This window comes from Vicia villosa, linkage group LG1 (assembly GCF_029867415.1).
Source record: "Vicia villosa cultivar HV-30 ecotype Madison, WI linkage group LG1, Vvil1.0, whole genome shotgun sequence".
Lineage (NCBI taxonomy): Eukaryota > Viridiplantae > Streptophyta > Magnoliopsida > Fabales > Fabaceae > Vicia > Vicia villosa.
In genome coordinates this window covers 235,254,971-235,268,046 of record NC_081180.1, presented here as the reverse complement: position 1 = coordinate 235,268,046, position 13,076 = coordinate 235,254,971, and the positions used below count along the sequence as shown (strand labels likewise).

At 38.9% G+C, this 13,076-nt stretch overlaps 1 protein-coding gene across 1 annotated transcript; it reads left to right on the top strand.

Annotated features, from left to right (window-relative positions):
* Nucleotides 1-3,231: 3,231 nt before the first annotated feature.
* LOC131623837 (uncharacterized) lies at nucleotides 3,232-4,577 on the top strand (the record flags this gene model as incomplete). The annotated part of the gene is made up of 1 exon (XM_058894843.1): nucleotides 3,232-4,577. A coding segment is annotated over exon 1 (1,284 nt), but the record flags the coding sequence as incomplete, so codon positions are not given.
* Between the last annotated feature and the right edge of the window lie 8,499 nt (nucleotides 4,578-13,076).

Sequence of the window (13,076 nt, the reverse complement as noted above, 5' to 3'; positions counted from 1 at the left end):
GCAGCCTGTTGCTCCTGCAACCGGACAAAATCCTGTTAACACACCAGTGGGAAATCCTGTGGAAAATCCTGTCATTAATACAAACACTGATGTTGGTCAATCCAGTGGAACCAATGTGAATCCTGATTTTGATGAAATTTTGAAGCTTATCAAAAGAAGTGAATACAAGATTGTGGATCAGCTTATGCAGACTCCTTCAAAAATCTCAATACTTTCATTGCTGTTAAACTCTGAAGCACACAGGGAAGCCCTGATGCGAGTCTTGGATCAAGCTTTTGTTGATCATGATGTGACTGTTGACCACTTTGATGGGATAATAGCCAATATAACAGCTTGCAACAATTTAAGCTTCTGTGATGAAGAACTCCCCGAGGAGGGTAGAAATCACAATCTTGCTTTGCACATTTCTATGAACTGTCAGTCAGACTCTTTGTCCAATGTGTTGGTAGACACCGGATCTTCCTTAAATGTTATGCCAAAGACGACTCTTGCTCGCTTGTCTTACCAAGGAATGCCTATGAAGTTCAGTGGTGTAGTTGTCAAAGCATTTGATGGATCGCGAAAATCTGTTATCGGCGAAGTCAACCTTCCCATGACAATTGGTCCACATACATTTCAAATCACCTTCCAAGTCATAGACATTCAAGCTGCTTATAGCTGTCTGTTAGGACGACCGTGGATCCATGAAGCAGGGGCAGTAACTTCTACGCTCCATCAAAAGTTAAAATTTGTAACAAATGGAAAATTGGTAACGATAAGTGGAGAACAAGCCTTGATGGTGAGCCATTTATCCAATTTCTCTTTTATCAGTGCTGATGATGTGGAAGGAACGCAGTTCCAAGGTCTCTCTTTAGAAGACGAATCTTCCAAAAAGAAAGCGTCAATCTCTTCTTACAAAGAGGCGGTAAAAGTAGTGAAAGATGGAACTACCATTGGCTGGGGGCAAGTTGTGATCCCGACCAAGAATGAAACTAGAGCAGGTCTCGGATGTTCACCAACATTCTCAAACTGCACTAAGAAGGTTGAAACCCTTCGTCCGATCAAAGAAACATTCATTAGTGGAGGATTCCTTAATCCAATTCCTCAAGAGGTTAATGTCCTTATTGAAGAATGTATCGAAGAAGGTCTCCCCGATGATGAGGAAGAATGGAAATGTTATCTCAATGACTCAGGATACATATCTCAGGAAGAACCATATCCTCCGTCAGAGAAATCCAAAGGCAAAGAAATTGAGCCTGTTCCTGCAGAGATCTGGGACACCTTGGGACAACCAAGTGGAAAATTTGATTATATGGTAAAATATACTGCACCTGAAAGTTACAAGATTGCGATTGAGGATATTCAACCAACTGGATGGGGAGATTCCTTTGAATATAATAGTCAACCAGAAGAGGTTTATCAGCCCTGTCAATTTTCTCAGCAGCCTGAAATTACTGAAGATTTCGGATTCGATGCATCTGCCAAGATTAATAATCCTGATGATGGTTATTATCACATAAATGCCATTTTTGAAGATGAAGGGGAAGATGGTCCCGCAGTTGACTCAGAAAGTGTCGCTGACAATGAGTCTCTTCATCCTGAAGACTGGGAAATACATCCTGAAAATTCTGGAGATTGTGACTCGTCTTATGCTCTTCAAGAAGTAGAAGAAGACTGTTTCGACTCTACAAAGAACAAGGTTGACAAACCAGGACCTTCAAATCCTGCTCGACCAGCAGTCAATGTCAATACTGAAGATAATTCTGGGGAGAATTTTCCTGAATACATAATACACAGAGGAGTTCGTTGCTACTGGAAGGCTGTCGACGTTCCGAATGCTGTTCGCCGCTCAAAGTAATCACCTCGCTGTTATTTTGACCTCCTGCCTTGCCCAAAGCAGAGAGATGTTTTATAGGGCTTTGCTTTTAAATGTTCCGCCCAAATAACTTTGTGTATAGGGCTTTGTTTTAAAAGTTTCCCTCTTTGTCCTGCCCAAGACAAATGAGTTTGTGTTTAGGGCTTTGTTTCAAACATGAATCATAAATAAAGTGTCATTTTGAATTCCCTACATTATATGTTTTATTTTTGATTTTTTCTGGAAATGGTAATCCTAAAAAACCCAAAATAAAAAAAAACTTTTTCAAAAAAAAATCTGCATACACTCTTGCATTCATAAATTTTCTGAAATAGATATAAATCACATGTGCAGATTTACTATTGATAAACCCATTGAATGCAATAACCCTATGCCCTCTCCCAACTTTGAGTTTCCTGTGTTCGAAGCCGAAGAAGAGGAAGAAGAGGAGATCCCGGACGAGATCTCTCGATTACTTAAGCACGAGGAAAGAGCCATTCTGCCTCACAAAGAGCCTTTAGAAAAGATCAACTTGGGTTCTGAAGAAGATAAAAAAGAAGTGACCATTGGATCGCTGCTTGATGCTGATATCAAGAGTAAGTTGACAGACCTTCTCAAAGAATATGTTGACGTGTTTGCCTGGTCCTACCAAGACATGCCTGGGTTGGATACCAATATTGTTCAGCATTACTTGCCATTGAAGCCAGAATGTCCGCCAGTTAAGCAGAAATTGCGAAGGACTCACCCTGATATGGCTAACAAGATCAAAGTGGAAGTTCAAAAGCAACTCGACGCAGGTTTTCTAGTCACCTCCGAGTATCCTCAATGGTAGGCCAACATTGTGCCAGTTCCAAAGAAAGATGGCAAAGTCAGAATGTGTGTTGACTATCGTGACTTGAACAAGGCCAGTCCAAAAGATGACTTTCCATTACCACATATCGACATGCTGGTCGATAACACCGCTAAGTTCAACGTCTTTTCCTTCATGGACGGGTTCTCCGGTTATAATCAGATCAAGATGGCTCCTAAAGACATGGAGAAGACATCTTTCATCACCCCATGGGGTACCTTTTGCTACAAAGTGATGCCGTTTGGATTAAAGAATGCAGGCGCAACTTACCAAAGAGCAATGACTACTCTCTTTCATGACATGATGCATAAAGAAATTGAAGTTTATGTGAACGACATGATAGCCAAGTCCAGCACAGAAGAAGAACATATTGAATACCTTTTGAAGTTGTTTCAACCATTAAGGAAATATCAGCTTCGTTTGAATCCTAACAAATGTACTTTTGGGGTTAGATCTGGAAAACTCTTGGGTTTCATTGTCAGCCAAAGAGGTATTGAAGTAGATCCCGACAAAGTCAGAGCTATTCAAGAGATGCCTGTACCAAAAACTGAAAAGCAAGTAAGAGGATTTCTCGGACGATTGAACTATATCTCCAGATTTATCTCTCAAATGACTGCTACTTGTGGGCCAATTTTCAAGCTTCTCCGCAAAGATCAAGGGGTTGTATGGACTGAAGATTGCCAGAAAGCGTTTGACAGTATCAAAGAGTACCTGTTAGAACCACCAATATTGATTCCTCCGGTTGAAGGAAGACCACTAATCATGTACCTTACCGTGTTGGAAGAATCCATGGGTTGTATGCTTGGGCAACAAGATGAAACTGGTAAGAAGGAGCATGCCATCTATTACTTGAGTAAGAAATTCACAGACTGTGAGTCTCGTTACTCCATGCTCGAAAAAACATGTTGTGCTTTGGCTTGGGCTTCAAAACGTCTCCGCCAATACATGATCAACAATACTACTTGGTTAATCTCCAAAATGGATCCGATCAAGTATGTCTTTGAAAAGCCTGCCTTAACAGGAAGGATTGCCCGATGGCAAATGCTGTTATCTGAGTATGACATTGAGTACCGTGCTCAAAAAGCGGTCAAAGGAAGCATTCTCGCCGATCACTTGGCGCATCAACCAATTAATGAATATCAATCTCTCAAGCTTGACTTTCCTGATGAAGATGTCTTGTACTTGAAGATGAAAGATTGTGATGAACCGTTACCTGAAGAAGGTCCTGAGCCTGGATCAAGATGGGGCCTAATTTTTGATGGAGCAGTAAACGCTTTTGGCAATGGAATTGGGGCAGTCATCATCACTCCCAAGGGTACTCATATCCCGTTCTCCGCCAGATTGTTGTTTGAGTGCACCAACAACATCGCAGAATATGAAGCTTGTATCATGGGTCTCGAAGAAGCCATTGACTTAAGGATCAAGATCCTCGACATATATGGAGATTCAGCCCTCGTGATCAACCAAATCAAAGACAAGTGGGAAACTTACCACCCTGGCTTGATTCCTTACAGAGATTATGCAAGACGTCTGTTGACTTTCTTCAACAAGGTTGAATTGCATCATATACCTCGAGATCAGAATCGAATGGCAGACGCCTTGGCCACTCTATCTTCCATGTTCAAAGTCAATCATTGGAACGATATGCCTATAGTCAGAATTACGCGCCTTGAAAGGCCCGCCTATGTGTTTGCAACTGAAGCAGTCATCGATGATAAACCGTGGTTCCATGACATCAAACGCTTCCTTCAAACTCAAGAGTACCCACTTGGGGCATCAAACAAAGATAAGAAAACTCTAAGGAGACTTTCTGGCAGTTTCTTCCTGAACGGAGATGTGCTATACAAAAGAAATTTCGACATGGTTTTGCTCAGATGCGTGGACAGACACGAAACAGACATGTTAATGCATGAAGTGCATGAAGGGTCCTTTGGAACTCATTCAAATGGGCATGCAATGTCCAAAAAGATCTTAAGAGCAGGATACTATTGGTTGACAATGGAATCAGACTGTTACAAACACGTGAAGAGATGTCACAAGTGTCAGATCTACGCAGATAAGATCCATGTGCCACCGACTCTACTCAACGTTCTCTCATCTCCATGGCCTTTTTCCATGTGGGGTATTGACATGATTGGGATGATCGAACCAAAAGCTTCAAACGGTCATCGTTTCATCTTGGTAGCAATTGATTACTTCACCAAATGGGTCGAAGCAGCATCTTACGCCAATGTCACAAGACAAGTGGTTGTGAGGTTTATCAAGAATAACATCATTTGCCGATATGGTATTCCCAGCAAGATCATTACTGACAATGGTTCAAAATTGAACAACAAAATGATGAAAGAACTGTGTGAGGAATTCAAGATTGAGCATCATAACTCTTCTCCTTACAGACCAAAAATGAATGGCGCCGTTGAAGCCGCCAACAAGAACATTAAGAAGATCGTCCAGAAAATGGTCGTCACTTACAAAGACTGGCATGAAATGCTGCCATTTGCTTTACATGGGTACCGTACTTCAGTGCGTACTTCAACAGGGGCAACTCCCTTTTCTCTAGTATACGGCATGGAAGCTGTGCTCCCCGTAGAAGTTGAAATCCCATCAATGAGAGTCCTCATGGAGACTAAGTTATCAGAGGCTGAATGGTGTCAAAGCAGATACGATCAGTTGAACTTAATCGAAGAAAAACGTATGACTGCTCTATGCCATGGACAGTTATACCAAGCAAGGATGAAACAAGCCTTCAACAAAAAGGTTCGACCTCGTGAATTTCGAGAAGGCGACCTCGTGCTTAAAAAGATCTTGTCTTTTCAACCAGATTCTAGGGGCAAGTGGTCTCCTAATTACGAAGGCCCATATGTTGTCAAAAGAACATTTTCTGGCGGCGCCATGACTCTTGCAACCATGGATGGTGATGAACTCCCACATCCTGTGAATGCTGATGCAGTCAAGAAATACTTTGTCTAAAAAAATACAAAAGAACAGCTCGGTAAGTTGAAAACCCGCAAAGGGCGACTTAGGCAAAAATGAGCGTCTCGGTGGACTGAAAACCCGAAAGGGCGGTCCAGGCAAAAATTAGAGACAATAAACAGAAAAAAATTCATCCTGGTAGATTGAAAACCTGAAAGGGCAATCTAGGCAAAAATTAGGGATTTATGACAAAGTAACTGCATTAGTCCGTACTTCGTCACCTGAAGAGTCTGTACCCCATCAAAGGATCTTCGATCAAATCATCGCCAATCTGAAGCGACAAGCACAGTTGGAACTCAAAGTTGTTAGGGGGAATAGTGGTTATTGCTTTCAATGTAGCCTTTTCCGCATAATTACCATTTCCAACTTTTGTAAATACTCTATGGAATCACGCCTTTAGCTGATTTCCATCTTATTAAATAAATTTGAGCCTTGTGCCCATTTGTTTGCAATCTTTAATTTCTTTCAGCTTGCAAAATGACGCTTTAATTGTGTTATTCACTTTTGAAAAAAAAAAGAAAAAATAAGTTTTAAATGAATTTACTTCACTTTTCTTTTTCAAAATAAAAGCGAAACTTTCCTTTGAGTTGTGAACAACGGAAGGAACATCAGCAGTCGTCTCCATAGGATGAGCAAAAGGGTTCTCCCTGAAAATTTGTTGAGACAACGGTATTCTTGTCCCAGAAAAGAATTCTTGAAGCAATTATCCCTCGAGGTAAAGAAGTTCTTCTATCCCCAGTGAAGAAGGTCTTTTATCCCTAGTGACGAAGATTCCAATCTCCAGTGAAGAAGCTCTTCCATCCCAGTAAAGATGCCAATCTTCTCTAGAGAAGTTTAAAGCACGAAGCATCATTCATCACCCGTGTTTTCTACACCGTGTTGAAGAACATTTGCCAAATATCTGGTTGTATTGCGACGTCGGTCCCTCTCCAGTATATACTTCTTTGTCTGTCAGTATCATCAGCATGCATGCTACATTCATGACATTCATCATTCATACATATTTGCATCATTTATGCATTCTTGCATTTCCCAATGTTCCCTCGTTTAGGATATATCTATCCTCAAAAAAAAAAAGAAGAAGAGAAAAAAGAAAAGAAACAAATATGGGCGTGTCATCTCTCCAAGTAGGTCGTCACCCATAAGCAGAAAGAACATCTTCTTTCTCCAGTTCCCCACTGAGATCATTCCTCGTGGAAGAAGGTTGCTTTAGTTTCTCCTCTTAAAACAAAGGAGAAAACACCCATTCGAGTTCATTCCTCATTGGGTATAAAGTCTTGTTTGACTATTTCTTTCCAATTCATTCTTGGTTAGAACCCTGTCTTTACCAAAGATTCAAGTTCCGATTCCTCAAACAGAGTCGTGAAAAACAGACAATAAGCAATAGCCTCATCATCTGAGCAGCTTATGTCTCTTTCAAAAGCCTTTTCCTCTCAAGGAAATCAATCATGAAGACCATTTGACAATCAGGGTCTTATTACCATTCACAAGGCTGAATAACCAGTAATTTCCCTAGCAAAGTCTCCAAGATCATTTTATCACTCGGCTGATAATCGATCATGTCTTCAGAACCACTATCACAAAGCTGGTAGTCGGTAACCTTTTGTTCTGGTTATATTATTCAACATGTCTATCACAATGCTGATAGTCGGTAATATTAACCGAACCTTTGAAACTTTTTTTACCTTGTCAAGTCTATCACCATGCTGATAGTCGGTAACACAGTTTCATACCTTTCACCTTCGCATTATTAAACAAGTTTATCCCTGTGTTGATAGTCGATAATGTCGATTGGTAAGTTTTTTACAAAGCTATCATTCCCCGGTGAAGCATACACTTGCTTTCCCGAAAAACAAAAACGGATTCTCTTCCTAAAACGGATTGAGACATCCTTCCCAATCTCTTTTCCCCAGCGGAGTCAGTCCTTGATATCCCTCGGTAAAGATATCCTCGCATCATTCGCAATTTTGGTATCTTAGGTCCAAAATTTGCGTCTTCTGATATTTAAGTCTCTTCCACCTTATCAAAATAAAGATTTTCAATCTTCATATCTCAGGTTGAAGAAACTTAAATAGGGGCATCTGTCATACCCCAATTTTTGACCTAAGATACCACCTCATATCATTTGCACATGCATCATTTGCATCTCTAACAAATTGCATAGCTTGTGACTCAGCAGGATTTAATCAGGAAATCACTCATCAGTACAAGCAACAATCAACTAGGGTTTTGTTCTCCCTTCATCTCAAAAGAACCATCTTCATCAACAATCAACATTTGGTCCTCAGAGATTCACTTCAACAAGCTCAGGGTCTTTGAATCAACCAAATTAGGGTTTTGACTGAAGACAGCATACTCTTGACTTTTGCTCAAGATTTGACCTAATGACTTGGGACATGACCTCAAGGCCCCAAGTGAATCATTTTGACCTAATCCATTGGCTCAGAATATCTCCTATACAAAGATTGATCAGACAAATCCTCAGATCAGGTTTTTTGAACTATCAGGGACTGAAATCAGGGATCACATTTGGGAAACCCTAAAAATCCCCAGGAAGTCAATCAAAGGCTTCAATCATCTTCAAATAATCCCTATGACAATATACAATGGAAATTGTATCTCAATTCAAGATCCACAGGCATCAATTTCATCAGGTCGACAATTAGGGTTTTTGACCTAATTCACTGAACAACTGACTTCTTAATCAGGACATGGTGCCACAACTCAAACTATGATTCAATATCCTCTAATTCCTCAATATGATCCATTCATACCATTCATTTGATGAGGATAGCCTGTTTCATTTGAAATCTCCAGAAACGCGATTCGTCTGAAAAAGTCAACTGTACAAGATCACCATTGACTTTTGGGGAATTTTGGTCAACCATGACTTTTGAAGTTTTGAATCATCAATATATGATATGAGAAGTCATTTTATCAAGGAAAATCAAGAAAATCAATCAAGAATCAAAAAGTCAAAGTTTGACTTTTCATACTTAGAAAATTTTCTAAGTGTTTTTCAATGGTTTTTTCCAAACTTTGGAAGGGAAATTCTCAAAATTTCACCTACAAACTGAAAAAAACTTCCAACATGAAAGTTGTAGATTTTGATCCAATAAACAACTTTGACACATATAAATTTTTTCCATAAGATCAACCATTTAAGAGATATGGTGCTTCAAAGTTGGTACTTTTTGAAAATTTCACTTAAAACTTCATTTTCTTCAAAGTTCATGGATCTTTTTCACCCATTTCCTTAAAGGTCTTGAAGAAACTTTCAACTAGGATTTTGAAGTGTGTAACATGAGCTTTCCAAAATGTCCAAGAGCATGAAAAAATATGGAGCATAGCTATGGTTTTGAATTTTGACATTAGTGAACTTTTCACTTGAAATTTCAAGCCATTTTCACTAAGTTTCTATACTATATGGCCAATGATTCAAGTGATGACACACCAATGCAATAATTGATAGATATTTTCTGGTTTGAGATCAGAATGGAAAGAGATAAGAAGCTTGGAAAATAACCATGGTTTAGTTACTTTTAACCATATGCATTAAATGCAAAAGATGCCATTTTATCTCTTAAGCCAAGTCATCATTCTTGATCAACTTGCAAGAGCTCTTCATTCAGAAATTTTGGCCTATAAATAGAGGTTCAAATCACTCTTCAATTCACACCAAAACCTCACAATTATAGGTTTTCTCTCTTCTTTCTTGAATTACAAGTCATGTGTTTCAAAGTGAGGTAGAAAACTCAACCTCCAAACCTTGCAAGTTCTGAGCAAAGTGTTGCTTCTAACACTTCCTAAACATCATATGGAAGTTGTTTGATCCATTCATACACCTCAAATTGCCCCAAAACTCAGAATCACTCTTCAACCTCCAAAAATGCATGAAATGAGCCTTATCATGCCAAAATCCACACAAGCTCATTTCTGTCCAAGTTAATCATCCAAACACATTCCATATACCATATATGAGCTATACCAATCATCATACATGACCTGAAACACCTCCATCATCAGATTCGATTCTCACTCCAAGCTTATGCAGGTCGGGTACCATAGCCATGCCCAGATGAATTCAGATGGTTCCAAGCATCCAGACACCTTCCATAAGGTCCATTGAAGCTATCCAGATCATCACAAAGCATCTGTAACACCTCTATTGCAGAATTCGAATCCCAGCTTGGTCGTTTTTGAAGGTAAGTGCTATGAACTTCAAACTCATACATACATGCATCATAAATGAAAAATTGAGTTGCTATCTTGTTTCTGCACTATCACTGATCATTAGCCCTCAATCAATTTCATAATTCATCAATCATACATCATTTCACGATCAAATTCAGTTTTAGGGTTCTTAGTGTTCATCACAAAATTGATCACCTTAGAGCCAAAATAAATGAATTATGAGATCATCTTCATGTTCCTCGTCCAAAACCGAGTGAGATAGACCCTTTGATTGATCAAAATAACACAGTTTTGAAGATTTTTGAATTTCAGTTAGGGTGTGTTCTTGGCGCCAGATTTTCGTTCAAAGAATTCAAATAATTGTTTTAAAATATAATGTGTTGAACGCGTATCATAAACAAGCTGCACGCGCAGCTCAGTTGGTTGTTGTTTTGGTTAGTGAGCAAGAGTGCGTGGGTTCAAGCCCTTTGGAAGACAAAACCAATTTTTTATCACTATTTTTCTTCATTTTCTTCACAACTTCACCAATTAATTTAACCAATCAAAACTCATTGTTTTCACTTCATTTTTTGCATACTCTTTGTTTGATATACATATTTTATGAATACCAAAAAAAATCATCAAAAAATATTTATTTGATACATTTTTTAATAGTTTTAAAATGACTTGTTTTTAAGTAATTTTAATACTTTTAAATATTATTTTTCATTTGATTTTCAAAGTTAATCACTTGTAAATATTTTGTGATCAAACCCTAATCACTTAGGTCTTAATTAAGCATTAAAACTTGTTTTAAACTTAATGAAGTTGATTTCTTTCATATTCAAATCGTTTTAAAACGAGCGATCGCGATTCTTTTCAAAACGATAAACCATTTCTTTTTGAACTATTGATTAAACCTTTTTAATTGATCAATTGATTTTCAAAACGAAGTGGGGCCTCTCGAATATTAGAGAGTATAAGACCCACTCTTTTTTTTCCTTTTACAGTTTTTCTTTGTACAGAAAACTTTTTCAAAACAATACTTTTCAAACTGTTTTTAAAACAATAAATCTCACATCTTTTTTTCAAAACCATCCACCCTGTTTTATAAAAATAAAACAGGGGCCTCTCGAATATTAGAGAGTGTAAGTCCCACTCCTTTTCCTTTTTTGTACAGTTTTTCTTCAAACAGAATAAACTTTTCAAAATAACAAACTTTCAAACAGTTTTTCAAACGACGCGTCTGTAAATGAACAATCAACCATGTTTTGTAAATAAAACACGGGCCTCCACATAGGTATAAGTCCCAAGCCCCTTTTGTACATACCCATTCCTGTACATGAATTTAGGTATTTCATTGTACACACCGTTTTGTACATACCTCGATCAGTTTGATTTTTAAATAACAAACCAAAAATGAAGGTTTCTTTAAATCTTCCCAAAAATACCATGGGCCTCCATGTAGGTATAAGTCCCAAGCCCTTTGTGAATACCTGTTTACATAGCTTTGAATAAATTCAAGTGGACCTCTCCTCGAGTATGAGTCCCGAGCCCTGTGTATACAAATGGATCATGCTTACAGGTATATTTCCTTCATAAACTCCATTATATACACACACTTTGTCATATATACTTGTTCATACCTGTTCATGTTTGTTAGTACTTGTTCATGTTTGTTCATATGTGTGATATGTGTGCTTGTTTAACTTAGTACAACACTAGGTTCCCCATAGCCTCCTATTGGGCTTCGTGCAAAGAATCTCCACTAGTTTAGGTTAGGACATAGAGTATGGTTTCCCGGTGAAATCGCTCTAAGAGCTCAGACCAACTATACCATGCCTCCCCTTGGGCTTTGTACAAACGAGTGACCCTCCCATAGCCTCCTCTTGGGCTTACAATGCAAGGACCCTGGATTGTCCCTCCCATAGCCTCCTCTTGGGCTTACAATGCAAGGACCCTCGGATAGCCTCCTCTTGGGCTTCGTACAAGGACCCACGGGCTTCTTATAAGCATCCCCAATATCCAAAACAAATACCCTAGGAGATTAGACATTTATCATCTCTATGATAGGAGTATCTCCTCTATATCATCACAAACAATCAAACAATCAATCAAATCAAACTTTTTTTTGCCACAAGGCTGGCTAATCAATCAAACTTCTTTTTTGCCACAAGGCTGGCTAATCAATCAAACAGTTTTGCCACCATACTGGCTGATTAATCAAAGTTTTTGTCACAAGGCTGACTTCATTGAAACTTTTGCCACGAGGCTGGCTGATTAATCAAAACTTTTTGTCACAAGGCTGACTTCATTGAAAGTTTTTGCCACAAGGCTGGTTAAACAACAAAAACATCTTTATCATTCTAAGCACCCTAAGTGGCATGGCCCCGGGCTTATAATGAAAAGATTTTCAAACAAAAACAAACAGATGTATGTGATGATATAGATTAGATACATCGAACATTTAGATGACATTTGTCTCTTATCCTTTGCTTCCACTAGCATAAGTGGGAACTACGATTGCTCTGACTTTCTCAACACCCCTTTGAGAATACGTAGGCACAGGGTCTTATTCCTTGGCGAGCAAAACTTCTCCCTCAAACCATTCAAACCTTAGCACCCGTAGACCCCGAGCTACAGATGCTCTGATTCCCTCTAAGGGATATGTATGCAGAGGATCGCGATGATCTTTGCGAGCATAATCAAACAAACACCTTAGGTCCCACCTATTTCACAAGAACCTCTCAATAACATGGAATGAAAAACAAAGCAAAGAAACCTATAGAGTACTATAGATACGTTGGGTGCTAATACCTTCCCTTCGTATAACCAACCCTCTTACCCAAAGATCTCTTCCCCCACTTTTAAGGTTATTGCAACTTTTTTCCTTTTCCTCTTTTGGAAACAATAAAAAGTTTGGTCCGTATAAAAGAAAAATCATTTTTTGAGCACTCGAGCCCAAAGAAGGCATCAGGTGTCTCATCCCGAAAAAAGACAACGATTTTTCCCCGCGACACCTTGGTACCTCTTGGTAATTCTGTTTGCATAATATATTCGGGTATGGGGGATGTGTAGTTTGGACGTCGAAGTCCAGTATTAAGGCCATTATTAGCCATTATTCTTTCTATCATGGCAGTGAGATTATTTTCTGTTGCCAAATTGTCTCTCCTAACCCTATGTACAACTTCGTCAGGATGTTCGTCTCTTCCCACTACAACAACTCTAGGCTGTTGTTGGGGAACT